The sequence below is a fragment of the Corythoichthys intestinalis genome, chromosome 11, assembly GCF_030265065.1.
Source record: "Corythoichthys intestinalis isolate RoL2023-P3 chromosome 11, ASM3026506v1, whole genome shotgun sequence".
NCBI lineage: Eukaryota > Metazoa > Chordata > Actinopteri > Syngnathiformes > Syngnathidae > Corythoichthys > Corythoichthys intestinalis.
In genome coordinates, this window is record NC_080405.1 from 8,577,033 (window position 1) to 8,598,296 (window position 21,264).

The 21,264-nt window shown below is 44.0% G+C and overlaps 1 protein-coding gene across 2 annotated transcripts in view; it reads left to right on the forward strand.

Annotated features, from left to right (window-relative positions):
- The first annotated feature begins 2,349 nt into the window (after nucleotides 1-2,349).
- The window catches only part of LOC130924597 (platelet-derived growth factor receptor beta-like), a 56,125-nt gene continuing 37,210 nt past the window's right edge, over nucleotides 2,350-21,264 (forward strand). For both annotated transcript variants that reach the window (XM_057851263.1, XM_057851264.1), the window contains exons 1-5: nucleotides 2,350-2,678; nucleotides 7,674-7,734; nucleotides 9,754-10,071; nucleotides 10,148-10,405; nucleotides 17,340-17,470. In XM_057851263.1, coding sequence (XP_057707246.1) covers nucleotides 7,692-7,734; nucleotides 9,754-10,071; nucleotides 10,148-10,405; nucleotides 17,340-17,470 — 750 coding nt within the window. In that variant the 5' untranslated portion in view covers nucleotides 2,350-2,678; nucleotides 7,674-7,691. The remainder of the gene's footprint in view (nucleotides 2,679-7,673; nucleotides 7,735-9,753; nucleotides 10,072-10,147; nucleotides 10,406-17,339; nucleotides 17,471-21,264) is intronic.

Sequence of the window (21,264 nt, forward strand, 5' to 3'; positions counted from 1 at the left end):
AGTCTGATTGGTATGATGGTGTCATGTGATTATTGTTGTGATGTCTCATTGGTAGAACTCGTAGAGCCATTGTTGGCATCTCTGGCAAAAATAGTAAAATCTAATATGTAGAATAAAGAGGAAACATGTAATGATTAGTGTAGCCCATAGTAAGAATCGTGTTTCTTCCTCACAAATGTATTCAAGTAAAACTAAAAAGTATGGCTTGGTAAAACTGATCTTCGAAGTAGTTTTCTCAAAAAGATACATTTACGCCGTTACATTTACTTGTTACGCGTTAGTACCCACCTCTGACAGTCGGATGTAACTATACACCCACATGACCACTCGCAAGCTTGCAGTCTTATGAGCTGGCCGGCCTGTGCAATCACGTGGCATCTTTAAAGTGCGTACGACAGGAGAATAAAAATCTTAAATTGTCATTATTATATTATTATATTATATTATTATTATAGAATTAGAATCATATTTTGAGACGATTCGACTATATACAACAATATGGCAAAGGGCAAATGACGAGAAATTAGTCTTTTAATCTGCTGGTTAGCCAGGCTTACCATTATAGGGCTCTAGCGTCCCCAACAGGTGGATGACGTCGGCAGGAGAATGGTTTCATCTGTTTTACTATTCAGCCCATTGAGGGGGAATTATTCAGAACGAGGAAAAGTGACAAAGAGAACTGCAAAATGTCATTGCTTCAGTCTCTCGACTCCAATATTTGGAATGGAATATGGACTAATAAAAATGCATTTATGCATTAATGGTCAAAACTGTCGACTTCACCTTTACTTTCGCACCTCCCGAACGATATTTTATGCCACCCTGGTTAGTCGGGCTTTTGTCATTTCCCTGCCGGTGTGAACGTAAACAAACCAAGAGGCGTGACAGCCAGCCGACATGCTAACCCAAACCGAGTGATGTTTCAAAGTCTTCGAAGCGGAAAATCACACATAACTAGCCCGGAGCAGGCGCCACCCAGCCGACCCCCCGGCACCTAGCCCGTGACCCGCGCAGGAGGACGCCATGGCAGAAAGGGGGGGGCGAAACAAGAGATCGCCAAAAAGCGCCGCGGGATTAGAGCCCTGACCCCCATGTCTGGCAGCCCAGGAAGAGAGGAGGATACGCCCCGGGAGCTACGCCATAGGTCCCCGACTGGCAGCCATTACCCATCATCGTGATGGGATTGTGTGGGGAGGGTAGTGCTGTGTGTGCATTAAAATAGGAGAGCCGGGCTTAGGGTAGTGGGACCGCCACATGGAGGTTCTACCCAGCCGCCCATCCCATCGCCCCTCATCGGAGCCCCCCCATGAAATATGATTTATGTGGTGCGTTAAAAGAGCCCCAGGAGGCTCCACCGATGACCCTGCTGACATAAAGGCAGCGACAGCTGCCGCAGACCCAGAGAGACGGACGGAGCCGGAGACAAGCTCAGGGGACAGAGGAGGGAGGCGCACCCACCCCTGGGCCGAGAGAGGCGCGCAGTATGACACCAGGGAGCACTTCCCCGGTACCGAGGCCGACCTGGGAAGGCACTGTGGCCGCCGCCCCCACGACCCCCTCACCCCCCGCTTCAGCTTTTGGACCCGTACAGAGTCAGCATCGCTGCAGACAGTGCACCGATACCCCTGTCGATCTCCCGTTCCCTCACGCCCTCACTCGTGGGCAACGCCCCAAGATACTTGAACTCCTCCACTTGGGGCAGGATCCCATCCCTGACCCGGAGAGGGCATGCCACCCTTTTCCGACTGAGGACCATGGTCTCGGATTTGCTTCACACTCGGCTGCATACCGCTCCAGTGAGAGTTGAATATCACGGCTCGATCAAGAAAACAGCACAACATAATTTGCAAAAAGCCGAGATGCGAATGCCTAGGCCACCAAACCGGACCCCCTCAACGCAAACTATTCCACATAGGGCCACACTGGGTGCAGGTTTTTGTTCAAACCCATCATGAGGATAGCCTTTCACCAATCTGGTTTCTGACAAGTGCAACCAGTTGATTGCAGTCATGTGCTTCATGTTTCCGATGAAACCTCATTGGTTCAACTGTCTGTGCTGAATCAGTTGGAACAAAGACCAGGACCCACTGCAGCCCTGTAGGACCTGTTTGCCCAGCCCTGGTCTAACTTCACCTCCAGCTTCTTGTCATTCTAAACGAATGGCCATTGACAGTTGCACAAAATTCAGTCTGTATTTTTTTTTTTTGTCGCTCTCTGTCTCTTAATCTGTTTCTTTTAAAAAAAACTTCTTGAAACTTCCCTCTCTTGCTTTTAGTGCCACTCCCCTCGTCGCAACAAACTCCCAACTCCTCCTCCCCTGCCTATTCTCGCTCCAGCTGGTCTGGACCACTGACACTCTGCCCCCTGTGTGAAAGTGTCTAGAGAAAAAGGTTGGATGTGTCTATCTACATTGAGAACTTTTTTTAATTGAATCTTTGAGACAGCAGAGAGGAGTCTGCTGCCACGTGTTGCTGTGATTTAACTATCCAAACAGCTCGCTTCAGAGGAATCCATCCTCTAGGAGGCTCAATGGACAACGGGGATTAACCACCCAGCCTCCTTGGACTATGAACATCTGAAACATCTCACATCTAAAGCAGCAGTGGTGTTCGAGAAGAGTATCTGGGAGTTTTTCCTCTTTTTTTCACGAGCAGGAGGAGAACGATTTACTGTGTTTGGTAAGTGCATGTGTGCCACTACTACCATGCTTGTTTGATAGGGTGTATGATGTCTCTTACTGTAAGTGACACTTGATCAGGTTTCACAAGGCATCCTGTGGTGGTACAACACTGGCATCATTGCACAAGATATTTGTTTGCTCGTCATTTTTGGGCTTCTCCTCCAAAGTGTTTGTTTGTGCAAACAGTCGTCGTCTCCACGAGTGAACACTCAATCCTCACCGTATTTGCATTAAATAATGTTTTCAGCTTTATTGATCATTTAGATTCCCACATGTTGTAACGATAGAATTGACCCTACCATTATTAAATGAATTTTTTTCATTATGTTCATGACTTACATTTTCCCCTTTTTTACTTGCTGAATGAGCCAGTCCATGTTTTTTCCCTCAAACACACATTTAATTGGCTGATGTCTTCAACCCCCGATGACTTGACCCCCCCACGCACACAGTACAGAATTACATTACAAGTCGACATGCCGCCTCCTCCGCCCGCTTCGAAGAGGAGGGATATTAAACGTTTTTTTTCGGCCAGAAGCCGCTGTAAGTTACGGAAGTAATAGAGTTTGCATTACCGTTACGATAAACTGTGTGAACTTAGGCTAACCTGAGTAGGTAGCAGCTTAGGTACAGTAGAAATGTCTTCCTGTATGTGTTTTCCACTATGTTAACGATAATTAAACTGTGAGAAATACAGTAAATACAGTAAACTTTAAGAAATGTAGTGAATAGGGTTGTTCCGATCATGTTTTTTTGCTCCCGATCCGATCCCGATTGTTTTAGTTTGAGTATCTGCCGATCCCGATATTTCCCGATCCGATTGCTTTTTTTTTTTGCTCCCGATTCAATTCCAATCATTCCCGATAATTTTTCCCGATCATATACATTTTGGCAATGCATTAAGAAAAAAATGAATAAAACTCGGACGAATATATACATTCAACGTACAGTACATAAGTACTGTATTTGTTTATTGTGACAATAAATCCTCAAGATGGCATTTACATTATTAACATTCTTTTTGTGAGAGGGATCCAGGGATAGAAAGACTTGTGACTTTGTACATTGTGACTAAATATTTTCATCTAGTGTATTTGTTGAGCTTTCAGTAAATGATACTGTAGCCATGCCCAAATGCATGATGGGACGTGGAACCATGACTGTGCGTAGTGCTACCAATTGATATATCTTCTCTGCGTTGGGAAATAACATAAGGTGTTAAGAAAAAGATCAATTGCTATCTTGCTTCCCATGATATTTCTAATCGTGGGAAGAGGGATTGTAAGGCTTTAGCCAATTAAAAAAAGGCCCAAAGGCTGCCATAATTCACTCTACTCATTTCACGCTTTTATCTCTCTATATAGATAAAACGGCGTCATTACAGATTGAGTGCGACAATGCGTGAGTGGATCGTGCAGCGCATGCATTAATTGCGTTAAATATTTTAACGTGATACATTTAAAAAAAAAACTAATTACCGCCGTTATCGGGATAAATTTGATAACCCTACCTTAAACCTAAACTAAAGACTCTGGATGAGTGTAACATATTATGTCTGTAACGTTTTATACAATTAGAAAACGATTTAATTAAAAAAAAAAAAAAAAACGATTTAATTAAAAAAAAAAAAAAAAAATTTAAAAAGGCATGGCCGAGATTTTTTTGCCGATTCCGATACTTTGAAAATGACGTGATCGGACCTGATCGATCGGGATGCCAATCGATCGGGACATCTCTAGTAGTGAACCAAGTTTTACACCCTTCTCAGCAGTTTAATTTTTATTTTACTTATAGTGGGGCAAATAAATATTTAGTCAACCATTAATTGCGCAAGTTCTCCCACTTGAAAATTTTAGAGAGGCCTGTAATTGTCAACATGGGTAAACCTCAACCATGAGAGACAGAATGGGGACAAAAAACCCCAGAAAATCCCATTGTTTGATTTTTAAAGAATTTATTTGTAAATCATGATGGAAAATAAGTATTTGGTCAATACCAAAAGTTCATCTCAATACTTTGTTATGTACCCTTTGTTGACAATAACGGAGGCCAAAAGTTTTCTGTAACTCTTCACAAGCTTTTCACACACTATTGCTGGTATTTTGGCCCATTCCTCCATGCATATATCCTCTAGAGCAGTGATGTTTTGGGGCTGTCGTTGGGCAACACGGACTTTCAACTCCCGCCACAGATTTTCTATGGGGTTGAGATCTGGAGACTGGATAGGCCACTCCAGGACCTTGAAATGCTTCTTACAAAGCCGCTCCTTTGTTGCCCTGGCTGTGTGTTTGGGATCATTGTCATGGTGAAAAACCCAGCCACGTCTCATCTTCAATGTCCTTGCTGATGGAAGGAGATTTTCACTCAAAATCCCTCGATACATGGCCCCATTCATTCTTTCCTTTACACAGATCAGTCGTCCTGGTCTCTTTGCAGAAAAACAGTCCCAAAGCATGATGTTTCCACCCCCATGCTTCACAGTGGGTATGGTGTTCTTCGGATGCAATTCAGTATTCTTTCTCCTCCAAACACGAGAACCTGTGTTTCGACCAAAAAGTTCTATTTTGGTTTCATCGGGCTTGGATGTGTACTTTCTTCAACAGGGGGACACGCCTGGCAGTGCAGGATTTCAGTCCCTGGCGGCGCATTGTGTTACTGTGGTCTCAGCTCTCTGTAGGTCATTCACTAGGTCCCCCTGTGTGGTTCTGGGATTTTTTCTCACCGCTCTTGTTATCATTTTGACGCCACGGGGTGAAATCTTGCATGGAGCCCCAGATCGGGGGAGATTATCAGTCTTGTATGTATTCCATTTTCTAATAATTGCTCCCACAGTTGATTTCTTTACACCAAGCGTTTTACCTATTGCAGATTCAGTCTTCCCAGTCTGGTGCAGGTCTACAATTTTGTCTGTGGTGTCCTTCGACAGCTCTTTGGTCTTGGCCATAGTGGAGTTTGGAGTGTGACTGACTGAAGTTGTGGACAGGTGTCTTTTATACTGATAATGGGTTGAAACAGGTGCCATTAATACAGGTAACGAGTGGAGCCTCGTTAGACCTCGTTAGAAGAAGTTAGACCTCTTTGACAGCCACAAATCTTGCTTGTTTGTAGGTGACCAAATACTTATATTCCACTCTAATTTGGAAAGAAATTCTTTAAAAATCAAACAATGTCATTTCCCCCCCCACATTCTGTCTCTCATGGTTGAGGTATACCCATGTTGACAATTACAGGCCTCCCATGTTGACAATTACAGGCCTCTCTAACCTTTTCAAGTAGGAGAACTTGCACAATTGGTGATTGACTAAATACTTATTTGCCCCACTGTATGTGTTCTTAAAGCAGCCCAAAGGAGCTTTCATTTTTTTGTTGAGTTTGGCTGTGCTTGTGGATAAAAACAGTAGTGTTAATCCTAAAGGAAGGCTCCATTTGTATTTATTATTGTTATTTCATGACAAAGAACTTTTTATATTATGTTTAATTTCTCAGAAAGACAATTTTGAGTGGTAATAAGAATTATTATTATTATTATTATTTTTTGCATTCCTGGATACTTAAGAGATGATTAATAAGTTTGTATTTCTTGTGTATGTTAATATAATTTGTGTTCAAATAAGGCAATTTAAATTTGCTAATAAAATCCAGACATTTATTCTGGAAGTTTTCAAAATGTGTCTTTAGTAGTTTTTGAAAACAAAGGGTACAATCGAATGGTCTATCACCTGAACCAATACATGTGCACTGCAAAAACCCACCTCCGTAAAACTGGGAAAAAAAAAAAAAGAAAATAAAACCCCAACCTTAAAATTTTCTGTTTTCAGTGTAAATCTACCAGAAATGAGTGAAATTATCTGCCAGTGCTTCAAGTAAATTTTCCTCAGATTTCTTGAAAATGTGAGAAATAGCTAGCTGAAAATAAGCTTAACAGACTTTTTTTAAGCAAAAAGTTTGTATATTTAATTCTTAAAAAACTTGTTTGTCAAACATGTTTTTAATTCAAGAATAGATATTGTTCAAAACATTTTTTGAAAGCATTTTTTTCTTCATTTAGGTGAAAAATGACCGACTTTTAGATGTATGGGCATAATAAGAACAAGTGGTAATGTTTACTAAAAGTAAGTGGAAGAATCTGAAGCATTTATCTGTTAACTAGCCTTTAAAACTCAAAACAAGATTACACACTAGATTTAAGAAAAATGATCAGATAAAGACATTATACTGTAAAATTTGCAGTGTAAAAGTTAATACAAGTCAATACAGATTTATTTTAAATTAATCATTTAGCCTATCAATTAATCAAGTTCTTATTGGTGAGAAATGTAGCCCTGACCGCCGTTCACCAATATTGAGACCAAACCTACGCCCTTGCCTTTAACTAAGAAATTATAAGTCTAACTATATAATTAATATAGAAATATCAAGAAGGAAAGTCACACTCCCGTAACTCCTCTATTGACAATTCGGTTTGAACGAATAATACGTGAAGTTAAGGTTGTGCACATTGTGCCAAAGTTTAGATGTTTGTGTGTTAACAGTCGTGAAAAACTGTAATGGCTCACCGTGGCATTCAAAGAGCTCAGGAGCAGCATTGTTGCCAGAGTGCACATTGCAAAGATACACACAGCGACCCGTTTGTTGGTGGTCAAAAAGAAAAAGGAGGAATATTTTGGCGGATTTGTCTCTGCTCTCAGATTGTTTTGACAAATCTTGAATTTAGCTCTATGTAACGGATTTAATGAGGCCGTATATAATGATTAGAGGTCAGAGGCTCATGGAAAGAGGTTAACTGCTTTGTGTTAATTTGGGTGAACACAAACCAGATTTTCTTGTTGTTTTTTGTCATTTTAACACAACCTATTTTTCTTCGGTTCATCCCTCAGAACATGAAATTTTGTAGTAATTGCAGGTGTCAATGTAAGATGTGGATGGTGACTTGTCACTGCTGGAACCCAAATGAAGAGTGAGGAACTAAAACAGCATATCTGTTTGTTTGCAGAAAGTGAGCAGTTTCACTATGAGCTGTGTGACCCTCTTCGCCCTCCGTTTGACAGTCACTGGTGAGAGCACAGAAAAATGAAAGCTTTGTCACGCGACCTCGATTGAAGCCGAACAGGCACTGAGCATGGCAACACTAACAACAAGGACGTCAAGTTCACGGTTTTACTCCTGGCAAAATTTGGTCTCATGGAAAACTGAGTGTACATGGCAGTTTGCACATGTGCATCATAGTTTTGAAAAGCAGGTTCATATACAACAAAAAACTCTTAAAGTCACATGTTATCAGTGTACTTGTGTTTTTTCCAATGGGAGCTCAGATTTCATCACCACATCCTGAAAGGATACGTTAAAGAATGTTGCTCTGATACTTGTATCACTATTGATACGGCACTGAAATGACCTCATCAAGGAGTCCTAAGAAGTAAGATGCCGATGCTGTGAAATAGGTACAGTGCTGGCCAAAAGTATTGCCAACCCTGCAATTCTGTCAGATAATGCTCAATTTCTCCCAAAAAATGATTGCAATCACAAATGCTTTGATAGTAATATCTTTATTTGTTTTGCTTGCAATGAAAAAACACAAAAGAGAATTTAAAAAAATAAAATCACAATAATTTTACACAAAACTCCAAAAATGGGCCAGATAAAAGTATTGGCACCCTTAGCCTAATACTTGGTACCACAACCTTTAGACAAAATTACTGCGAACAAAAGCTTCCGGAAGGGTGCCTTCTCCGAACTGCTATTTTCATATCTCTCCACAGGTATTCTATGGGATTCAGGTCTGGACTCATTGCTGGCCACTTCAGAAGTCTCCAGTGCTTTTTCCTCAAACCATTTTCAGTGCTTTTTGAAGTGTGTTTTGGGTCATTGTCCTCCTGTAAGACCTCTGACGGGGACCCATCTTTCTCACACTTGGCCCTACATTATGTTGCCAAAATTTGTTGGTAGTCTTCAGACTTCATAATGCCATACACACGGTCAAGCAGTCCAGTGCCAGAGGCAGCGAAGTTACCCCAAAACATCAGGGAACCTTCGCCATGTTTGACTGTAGGGACCGTGTTCTTTTCTTTGAAGGCCTCGTTTTTTCCCTGTAAACTCTATGTTGATGCCTTTTCCCAGAAAAGCTCTGCTTTTGACTAATATGAGATGAAAACATTCTTCTAAAATGTTTTTGACCTTCTCAGGTAAATTTTAGCAAACTCCAGCCTGGCTTTTTTATGTCTCTGGGTCAGAAATGGGGTCTTCCCGGGTATCCTACCATAGGGTCCCTTTTCATTCAGACGCCGAGGGATAGTACGGGTTGACACTATTTTACCCTACGACTAGAGGACAGCTTGAACTTGTTTGGATGTTAGTCGAGGTTCTTTATCCACCATCCGTTCCAATCTTACGTTGAAATCTGTAATCAATCTTTCCTTTCCGTCTACATCTAGGGAGGTTAGCCAGGGTGCCATAGGATTTACACTTATTGATTACACTGCGCACGGTAGACACAGGAACATTGAGGTCTTTGGAGATGTACTTGTAGCCTTGAGATTGTCTATGCTTCCTCACAATTTTGCTTCTCAAGTCTTCAGACAGTTCTTTGGTCTTCTTTTGTTTCTCCATGCTCGATGTGGTTTTGTGCAAAATGATAATGACCCCCCCCCCCCCCCCATTCTCTTTTGTGTTTTTTTCATTGCAAGCAAAATAAATGAAGATATTACTACCAAAACATTTATAATTGCAATCATTTTCTGGGAGAAATTGAGCATTATCTGACAGAATTGCAGGGGTGCCAATACTTTTGGCGAGCACTGTATATTAAGTATCGTGGTTACTTGCGCGACTGCGTGTGTAATTGATGTAAACCACATCGAATGCATCCTACCTGAAATTCTACCATTTAATGCATGGGCCTTTGACAAGGCGTCATCATATTTTCGCTTAGCCTCTCCACACGACTCGTATCCGTCAACATGTGAAGGCAGAACAGGATCTGGCGTGTCGTGTTGATTTAACCTCAGACCCCGTGCCTCTACGCCCCAGTGTCTTGACCTCCAACCTGATATCTCCCGTTGTCGTGTCAACTGCAGTTCTCTTGTGTCTCTACGGAAACGTGAGCTGCCTGGAGGTGACACCGCATGATGGCGAGCTGGTCTTGGCCGCTGGCTCCTCTCTCACACTCAACTGCTCTGGATCCGGGAACACTACCTGGGAGTTCAAGAGGAAAGATGTTCCTAATTTTCAGGTTGAACTAGGCCTTCATGGTGTGCAGAGCTACCAAATAGTGCAAAATGGTGCAAACTCTAGCACTCTGAGCCTGTGGAACGTAAGTTGGAAGCACACCGGCGTGTATTTGTGCACTGATCAACATACTGGAGAAAGGAAGGAAGTGAATGTGTTTGTCCCAGGTTTGGACTGCCCGACTGTTACGGCACATTTTAAGTATGGTTTAACCTCAGATTAACAATCCATTCCTTTCTGCAGATCCTGACGTATGGTTTGTAGTGAGAGCTCATGGCATGATAACCAAGACCAGTGAGCTTACCACCATCCCCTGTGTGGTCACCAACCCCAAGATCAGTGTCTCCTTGTATGAGGAGGATATTGACCTGCCAGTCAAAGGGCACTACATCCCGAGTGAGGGCTACACTGCCACCCTAGAGGACAGGACGTATTTTTGTCGCGGGGAGATGAACGGAGAGGTGAAAGAATCCCAGGATTTCGTGGTCTTTAGTGTGTTTGGTAGGTCAAGAGAATTTCAAGCACATTTTTTCCAACTTGATTAAAGTGCCTATGACAGCAAAAAGCATGTTTATTTCATATTTCACGCGTTATTTTATGCTCATGAATGAAACGGACCACTTGGATGTGTGTAGAAGCGATCGATATATTTATTGTTTTTTTTTAATCCTGCGCCATGAAAATGTGTGACTTCCGGCCAGAGTCTGGATTGATGAAGAAGGCAAATGTTACGTTAGCGGACTAATCATGTTCACTATAAACCAGGGGTCGGCAACCTATTACACGTGTGTAGGCACTGGCACGCGAAGGGTTAACCAGTGACACGCGAGCGCATGGCAAAAAAAAACACAAAAAAAACTGCGCCTTTTCACCTGAAATTGACCAACGCAACACACAGTCCGCCGCGCTACGCTCAGGTCCATACCGAATGACGCAACAAATACGTTTGTATTGTAGTGAATACGAGGTGGTCCACATGATCCGCTCAGCTCCGCCTCTCCGGTCCATCAAAACTTAAATACATACATCTAATTTCTTGTCCTTCAACCTGCGGCCGGATCAGGCCCTGCTGTTTAGCACGCACCAAGCAGGAAATAGATATCCGGTCTTTCAAAGTAAATAATGTTTACAAAAGTATTATGCATCTAATTTTAACTATATTTTATTAAAATATACACAAAACAAAATGTATACTGGTCATTTGTATGGGATTGCTTGTGCATCTCCAAACAATATATTTTAAAATGACTAAAGGAAAAGACATTCTTTCTAAAACTATTAAAGCGTCACGAGGAAGTGCTGCATTGATCTTGCCTGGCACGGCCAGACTGTTCTCCCTGTACTTTTCAAACACTGAGAGAAAAGTCTGGGACCCAGCCCATTAACGGCCTCTCGAGCAGGTACAAAATCAATCGACAAATCAGATTCGTTTATTTGCGTGATGTGTTCTTAACGAGCAACGTCACTCTTGCGCGTCGGAAGTCGTCTCCACAACAACACAGATGGTGAACAGGAGAGCCGAGAATATGTTCCAATCCACGGTAAAATCAGTTTTAAATTACCAAAAACTGTCAGGGACGCGGGCAGGCAGGCAGGTTGTGTGGACCCAATTGCAGGGAAACAAAAGCAGCAGGGCAGGTGAACTCAAAAAACGTTTTAATGATATCTAACAAAAACACAAAGTACAACCAAAACCACTCGGGATCAAAGGGCAAGATTCAAACAAAACTTACTTAAATCAGAGGGACTGGTACACGAGGGCTTGGAACGGACTTGAAGTTTGCAAAGACGGACATAGACATAGACATAGACAATGACGCAACCAGGAGTGAACAGAAAATGGGAGCTTATATACACACACGCAAACAAGGGTTAACGAGACAACAAGGAACAGGTGAGCACAGGAGGATAAGCTAGGAGAAGGCGCATCAGGTGAAATCAATGGGCAATCACAGGGACAAGTCACACTAGGAGAAAACAAACACAAAACCTAACAGTACCCCCCCCTCAAGGGACGGATCCCAGACGTCCCGACGAAAACAAAGTCCCAAACACGGCGAGAAGAAGGAGGGAGCAACATTAGCCCGTCAGGGCTAGTCAGGCGGGCGTCCAGGACGCCAGACGTTGGCCGATCGCACGGGTCGATCGGGTGGGCGCTTGGGGCGCCAGACGTTGGGCGACCGCACAGGATGATCAGGCGGGCGCCCTGGGCGAGGTAGGACTTTGCCGTTCATGCCGCCAAGCCGTGGCAGGAAGCGGGGAGCAATGTCGTCGTCATCGTGAAGAGAGTCAGGCACGCCGTCGTCGTCGGGCGGACCAGGAACAGAGTCGTCGTCGGGGTCGGGCGGACCAGGAACAGAGTCGTCGTCGGGGTCGGGCGGACCAGGAACAGAGTCGTCGTCGGGGTCGGGCGGACCAGGAACAGAGTCGTCGTCGGGGTCGGGCGGACCAGGAACTGAGTCGTCGTCGGAGTCGGGTGGGCCAGGAACAGATTTGGAGTCGTCGTGCGGGCCAGGAACAGATTTGGAGTCGTCGTGCGGGCCAGGAACAGATTTGGAGTCGTCTGCTGGCGTGACAGCGCCTGAGTCGCTGTCGTCGTCGTCTGCTGGCGTGACAGCGCCTGAGTCGTTGTCGTCTGCTGGCGTGACAGCGCCTGAGTCGTTGTCGTCATCGTCTGCTGGCGTGACAGCAGCGGAGTCGTCGTCGTCTGCTGGCGGGACAGCAGCGGAGTCGTCGTCGTCTGCTGGCGGGACAGCAGCGGAGTCGCAGGAGTCTGCTGGCGGGACAGCAGCGGAGTCGTCGTCGTCGTCGTCGTCTGCTGGCGGGACAGCAGCGGAGTCGTCGTCGTTGTCGTCTACTGGCGGGACAGCAGCGGAGTCGTCGTCGTCGTCGTCTGCTGGCGGGACAGCAGCGGAGTCGTCGTTGTCGTCGTCTGCTGGCGGGACAGCAGCGGAGTCGTCGTCGCAGGAGTCTGCTGGCGGGACAGCAGCGGAGTCGCAGGAGTCTGCTGGCGGGACAGCAGCGGAGTCGCAGGAGAAAACAGGAGTGGTCGGCGCGGGCAAAAGACTGCGGGGAGTCGGCGCGGGCACTGGAACGAAGGCCAGACGGCGAGGCGCCGGGACAGGGACTAGGCGACGAGGTGCCGGGACGGGCACCTCGGGCAGCTTGGACGTTGGCGCGGGCACTAGACTGCGTGGAGTCGGCGCGGGCACTGGAACGGAGGCCAGACGGCGAGGTGCCGGGACAGGGACTAGGCGATGAGGCGCCGGGACGGGCACCTCGGGCGGCTTGGACATCGGCGCGGGCACTGGACTGCGTGGAGTCTGCGCGGGCACTGGAACGGAGGCCAGACGGCGAGGTGCCGGGACAGGGACTAGGCGACGAGGCGCCGGGACGGGCACCTCGGGCAGCTTGGACGTCGGCGCGGGCACTGGACTGCGGGGAGTCGGCGCGGGCACTGGAACGGAGGCCAGACGGCGAGGTGCCGGGACAGGGACTAGGCGACGAGGCGCCGGGACTGGCACCTCGGGCAGCTTGGACGTCGGCGCGGGCACTTGACCGCGGGGAGTCGGTGCGGGCACTTGGCCGCGGGGAGCCGGCGCGGGCAGAGGACTGCGGGGAGTCGGCGCTGGAGGAACTTGACTGCGGGGAGTCGGCGCTGGAGGAACTTGCCTCGGGAAGCCACGACGTCAGCTCAGCCGCACACCGTCGGCGTTGACGACCACGCCGAGGCTTTTGCCGAGCGCCTTCAGGTGGCAGGGGCTTCATAATAGCCCCATTAGGCCGCAATGAGCCTGGGCGACCCCGCAGACCACCCCGGGGGGGTCCCCGATAGATGGCCCAACGGGACCCCAGGTAGGAGTCTCTGGCAAGGAGCTCCGAACGGGACACAGAGGTAGGGGAGTAAAAAGAAAAACGATCAGAGGAAACAGAGGCTGTGAAATCAAAATCAGGGTCGGAATCAGAATCTGAGAATTGGAGATATAAATTATGATCCTCCTCAAAGACCGAAAAATCAGAATCCAAAGAAACGTGGCGAGGCAGAATATAACCAGGGGAACGGGCGGATGGTCGTGGGCGTGCACGACGGTGCCGGCTTTTTCCCGCTGGGTCCACAATTGGTTGCGTCATTCTGTCAGGGACGCGGGCAGGCAGGCAGGTTGTGTGGACCCAATTGCAGGGAAACAAAAGCAGCAGGGCAGGTGAACTCAAAAAACGTTTTAATGATATCTAACAAAAACACAAAGTACAACCAAAACCACTGGGGATCAAAGGGCAAGATTCAAACAAAACTTACTTAAATCAGAGGGACTGGTACACGAGGGCTTGGAACGGACTTGAAGTTTGCAAAGACGGACATAGACATAGACATAGACATAGACAATGACGCAACCAGGAGTGAACAGAAAATGGGAGCTTATATACACACACGCAAACAAGGGTTAACGAGACAACAAGGAACAGGTGAGCACAGGAGGATAAGCTAGGAGAAGGCACATCAGGTGAAATCAATGGGCAATCACAGGGACAAGTCACACTAGGAGAAAACAAACACAAAACCTAACAAAAAACACATCGAGACGAGTCATTGACAACAGTCTGTCTCGCACTAGCCATGTTGGAAAAACACCGCTCTCCTTGTATGTTTCCTTTCGCGCGCAAGTCCCTCGTCCTGCCCTCGTCGTTTTACTAACGACCGTCGCTGATTGGTCCATTCCGCTGTCTGTTTGCTGTGGCTTTCTCCACCCTGGAAATTGTATCGCCTGAATGGTGGCCAGACTCAATAGACCCCACTCACATGACGTCACAACCACGGCTCTGCGCCATATTGTCCGTCAGCTCGTCGTGTTTACGCATTACCGCTACGTAAATTCCTCCTATTATGGCGTGTTTTTCTGCTCGTTAACATTAATAATCAAAATGGCGAAGGCGTGTGTGGCTGTTGGTTGCAGTAACAGAGAAGATAGACGGAGAGACTTGAAGTCCTACCAGAAGTCCACTGGCTCTACTTAAAAAAATTGTTGTAACAATTTGCATTTAATTTTTTAAGTAAATTCAACTAAGTACTTCCCTTATAAATTTTTATAACTGGACTAACTCAATTAGTATAGTTGAACCATCATTATTTATTGTCCTCCACAAGCTTTATTGTGTAGAACCAACTCAATTTTTAAGTCCAAGTTTTAGCATTAATAAGAAATAAAACTACTTCATTTAGGTTGCTACAACTCCTTCATTTTAATTTCTCAACTCAAAAGTTGATGCAAAATGGTACTTAAATTTATTGAGTAAGAGTAACTCATTCATTTTCCATGCCGCTTTTTCCTCACGAGGGTCGCGGAGGTGCTGGAGCCTATCTCAGCTAACTATGGGCAGTAGGCAGGGGACACCCTGAACTGGTTGCCAGCCAATCGCAGGGCACAAGGAGACATACAACCATTCAGGCACACACTCATACCTACGGACAATTTAGAGTGCTCAATCAGCCTACCATGCATGTTTTTGGGATGTGGGAGGAAACCGGAGTTCCCGAAGGAAACCCAATGTATCGATAATGGTTGTATCGCCATATCGTGAGATCATTGTTATCGTGAGATTTGTATCGCAAATCGTATCGTATCGTGAGGTACTAAGGGGTTCCCACTCCTAGTTGCGAATCAAGCTGTGTTATCAAAACAATGTTGCATCTCAATCAAAACATGGTATTTCTGGGGAAATTGCGTGGGAAGCTTTGCAGTGCTAGTTGGCATTCTTGGAGGACAAGTACATGTACAGTCCCTGACAAAAGTCTTGTCGCTTATCCATTTTGTAGAAACAACTGCTAATAACCTGACTTTTAATTATTCAATTGGTTTCAGAAATGGCTCATATGAAAGCTAAGACCCTCCCAAATGATGTTGAATGTACAAAAATATATTTGTTTAACTGAAAAAAGATTTCTCATTTAATGAAGACGTAAAGGTCAAATTTTGGCAAGAGAAAAGTTTTGTCGCCTACAGAAAGTAGTGTGAAAATTCAACACAAATGTACTTCAAATACAAAAATATGTTACATAACATAAGCGAATTATGTAGCGGTGCTGTGAGATCCAAATTTAATATTTTGTATGACTTCCATTCGGTTCGGCAAGGATTCATACAATTTATTGATGAAGTCATCAGGAACATCAAAGAAAGCAGTCTTGCATGCCTCCCAGAGTTCATCAACATTCTTGGGTTTCGTCTTCCATGCTTCCTCTTTCATCTTACTCCAGACATGCTCAATGATGTTCATGTGTGGTGACTGGGCTGGCCAGTCCTGGAGGATCTTGATCTTCTTTGCCATGAGAAACTTTGAGGTAGAGATTGAAATATGCGATGGAGCACCATCCTGCTGCAGAATTAGTCCCTTTTTATAGTTAGGAATGTAAGAGGCAGCTAAGATTTCTTGATATTTCAGACTATGTTGCCTTCCACCCTGCAGATCTCTCGCACACCCCCATACTTGATGTAACCCCAGACCATGATTTTGGTAATGATGTAACCACTAAACTTCACTGTTTTCTGAGTGAATCTCGGATCCATGCGGGCTCCAGGAGTTCTCCTGCAATATTTGTGGTGTAATTCAATGAGAGATTCATCTGAAAAATCCACCTTTTTCCACTTTTCCAGCGTCCATCCTTTTGACAGGCTGTGGGCCTTGGCAAATGCCACACGTTTTTTTAATTGTCTCCACCCTGAGAGATAAATTGTCTGAAATATCAACAAATCTTAGCTGCCTCATACATTCATAACCATAAAAAGAGACAAATTCTGCAGCAGGATGGTGCTCCATCGCATATTTCAATCATGAACATCATTGAGCATGTCTGGGGTAGGATGAAAGAGGAAGCATGGAGGACGAAACCCAAGAATGTTGATGAACTCTGGGAGGCATGCAAGACTGCTTTCTTTGATGTTCCTGATGACTTCATCAATGAATTGTATTAATCCTTGCAGAACCGCATGGAAGTCATACAAAATATTAAATTTGGATCTCACAGCACCACTACTTAATTCGCTTATGTTATGTGACATGTTTTTGTATTTGAAGTACATTTTTTGTTCAATTTTCACACTACTTTCTGTAGGCGAAAATTTGACCTTTCTGTCTCCATTAAATGAGAAATATTTTTTCACTGAAACAAATATATTTTTGTACATTCAACATAATTTGGGAGGGTCTTAGCTTTCATATGAGCCATTTCTGAAACCAATTGAATAATTAAAAGTCAGGTTATTAGCAATTCTTTCTACAAAATGGATAAGCGACAAGACTTTTGTCAGGGACTGTACTTGTAGTACAAGTATATGTAGTTGTACTACAAATACACCTGAGTACATGTGTCACAAGTCACCAGTATATGTAACTGTTGAATTCACTCATTAAATTTCATTATCGTCATTTCCACCTTCAGTGTCTGAGTCCATGGATGTATACATCAACTCATCAAAGACGGTGCTGAAGCAGGGTGAGCCGCTAACAGTCAACTGCACTGTACATGGAGCAGAACTTGTCTATTTTTCTTGGGACATCCCCAACAAGGAGGTGAGTTGGAGGGCAGCAAAAAGAGCTTTTGTTCACTGTTTCTACTCGTGATCATCACATTCAAAGCTCACAACTGAGCCCAGATCGTATCAAGATGTAAAAACTTACTTCTAGGACACGTCCCCCATACCTGGGGACTGCGTGCCGGATCTGGCCTCAGCTCGCCAGATCCGCATCGCAATCACGCCTGCTTAACGTCAGTGCGCCAGATGCGGTCCAAATGATAGGTTACACTCTTTTTCGGGGTGGACCGTGCAGACCAGACGCGCTCAAAATCTGAAATTTAACGGTCGACGTGTGACATCACTGTCAGCGCGCATCAGGAAGGCAACTAAACAGAAGAGCACGCCGGAGTCACGACACATCAGTGGACGGCAAAATTGTAATGGTAAGTGCTTTATTCAGAGTCATAATCGCGTTTTGAAGTCACTGCTTGGCTGTTAATAAATTATTCAACCGAGCGTTAATAAAACCGGTGTATTAAAGTCATCTGCCATGTCTGCAAGTTAATTCAAAATTTGTTGCATAACAACATATGGAGGGAGAAGGCATTTACTTTATGTCCATGTAAATGTACATAACATGTCTTATAAAATACAAAAAAAAAAAAAATGTTTTAATGTCAAACTGAGCCCCTGCTCCTTGTGTTTGTGTATTTGTCTCGCTGACTTGATTGCACAGATGGGTGAGTCTGGGACCAGGTGCCGCTAATAATCATCAGCAGCTTACTTAAACCAGTCTCCTTGGCCTCACATCATCGCCATATCAACAACTCACCTACAGGTATGTGACTTTCAGCTAACAAAGAATCTTGTAATTCTGATACTGAGCTCGCTTCCCCCCCCCCAGATCCTGGGCTGCTTGCCTGCCAGAATACCTGCCTGCCCGTTCACCTGTTCGTTTACTAAACTGCCCACCGGATTCTTCGGGCACTATCTGCCACTCCCTCTCATCATCAATGAAATTTTTTCACCACTGCCAGTTTGCCCCTGATTGTTATTGTGCATTAATATGTTAGCATTGATAAATGGTATGAAAAAGAATGTGTGTTGTTATTATTGCTTTTAACAGAAGAATTCAATTTACAATAAAACCACAGAACAGTCTGATACATTGAACAAAATGGACCCCAAATTGAATACTGAAAACGGTTTTGTTACAAATCTGGCCCAGATTGCGTAACGTGTGCCACATCCGGGCCATGCATAAATGTTGTGTCTGCTACTTTGGACCAGTTCTGGCCCAAAACTGATTAGGCTACTGATCCGGCAAGTGACTCCATACCGAGGTTGGGCCTGGGAATTGATAGGATTTTCACGATTCCGATTCCAATATCGATATTGTTTAACAATTCGATTCTTTATCATTTCTCTTATCGATTGTAATTTGGGGAAAAAGAAGAACAAACATTTTGATTGGCATCTAGTTTGTTTAATCAGAAGTCACAACCTTACAAACGAGGTCAAAAGAGGCCCAAAACCTCGATGCTAACTGTGGTAATATGTAACTGTGGCAAACAGACAAGAATGTGTAACATTTTACTGAAACCTTTTTCTAATAGAAATAAAAAAAAAAACTCCTTTTTAAAAGGACATATGAGCTGATAGCACTAAAAAGAGAAAGAAAAAAGATAAATACTGTCAAATACAACAGAACAGTGCGTAGTGCAAATGTGCAAAATTAACAATTCTTTTGCAGAAAAATAAACGTCTGCTTTTTCAGGTAGGATACTCCAGCACTGCAGAACACCCTCACAGATGGGGTGGAGAAAGCCTGCACACACAGAAAGTGTTAAGCTAGCCCAGACAGCAGGGGCAGAGTATTGTCCCAAATATTAACAAGTTTATAATTAGGTTGGTGTAATTACATAAGGACTGTCGGATCTCATACAATATAAGAGGAATTTTAGCACAATCCTCTGTTAACTTGGATTTGTTAACTTCTTAGACATGGTTGGGGTACTCTATGGAAAGGCCTTTTGATACTGAGTAGAATAGAAGTGGTTTGGGACCAATGGGACAATCCTATCTGGAATTACGGTTGAAAATACGCTGATTGGCTGTAGGAAGTAATTTGGAACATTTACTTTCATTAGTCGTAGCAACACAAAAATACCACCATCGCATGCGGAGGTATATACTTCTGTGTGAAACCAGTATTCAGATTGGCCCTATGACCCACCAAATTCAAATTATTCCGAAAAAAAAAACACTGATTGGTGGACTACCGACCGAAATGAGTATTAAAATTGCGAAATAAATTGTTTAGAATTATTTTAGATGTGTATATGTTATATTTTTCTTATAGAGTATTTGACAAGGAATATGATAGACCCATTAATAGACTTTTTTGAAAAAAAAAAAAAATCACCATTTCTTTAAGTAGTCTCATGAATAATGACTTGGCCTGTGAAAATCAATGCGAATTCACTCGGCAATGATGCTTCAGATTGGACTTGATAAATGGTCGCTCTTTGGTTAAATTCATAGATTTGCTTGCAGAGTTGAACATGTGTGATATGTGTAAACAATGTGATGTAATTCGTGCTGGTTGGAATCTATAAGAAAATCGCTAGATAAACAGCCAAATGATTCAATGGAATTGAAACGCACAGAACCGATTCTCCATAGAACCCCGTTCTCGATTTCCATCCCTAGTTGGGCCATTATTCAAAAAGACACTGGGGCAGAGCCGTTTTATGAAAGTGGGCCGAAATTTGCAGTACATCTGGCCCATGTCCGCTCCAGTTATATTTGGCTATCTGGGGTTTGCCTTCCATCCCGTTCCCGCCATTTTACTTAAAGGGCCAGAAAGCACATCGTACATATGACCTTCACGTGAAAGACCTCGTATAAATGACCTTTACGTGAAAGATTGGAGCTCAAAGTATTTGAGTAATCTTGGACTCGCATTTGATTGGTTAAAAAATTACCAGCATTGATAATTTATTTTTTTTTTTTTAAAGAGATGTGACCGAAAATTTGACACCGAAAACTTCAGGGAAAATAGCTAAATTTGCATTTTTGGTTTTCGGTTAAAAGGCTGAAGGTTTACCACAGAAAAGAGTGAAGAACCGTAGTCCTTTTGTGATGACGCGATCAAAACACAGCAAGCTGACACGACTGGCTCACAGCCAACGTGTCCACGGTCTGGAAGTATTTTGAGGTATCAAAGAAATATAGAAAAATATTAAATGAAGGAAAATGAAATAAATTTGCTTCATCGCTGCTACACGCTCATTGTGAAGTTTCTTTTAATTAATGTCCAGCGTCACATCGAGTGCAGTGCATTTGAGCCTGTGTATGAGTAGGTCGGAGTTTAATCGTATCCTGTTCACTTGATTAAAGTTGTATTTAAATGCATTCATATGCATTTGCTGTGGTTTAGTACAATACGTTTAAAGCATGATCACTTCTTCTTTTTGTCACTTTTTTCCCGCAACTTCCACACCCTCTCAGCCAGTCGCCGTTTGCACAAGAAAACACCAAGTCTTATTTTAAGTAGTAGGAGAGATTGTTATAGCCTTGTAAAGAGCTTTACTAGTTTCGGAAAATAGCTTTTATTTTTGAACTACAGTTCCACACCAACATACATTGAGATCTCATTTAGCTTAGCAATTGGAGGAGTGAGACCCATTTTTCAAGTGTCCCAAATTTGCCGAGACGTGTGTGTCTATGTCCACCGAACAGAATGCTATAACGACGCCAGCGCTCACTGCCGAAATCCACGCTCCCAGTGGTGGTTTTAAGGGGGGGGCATAGGAGCACTTGCCCCCTCTCTAATTTGAATGACTC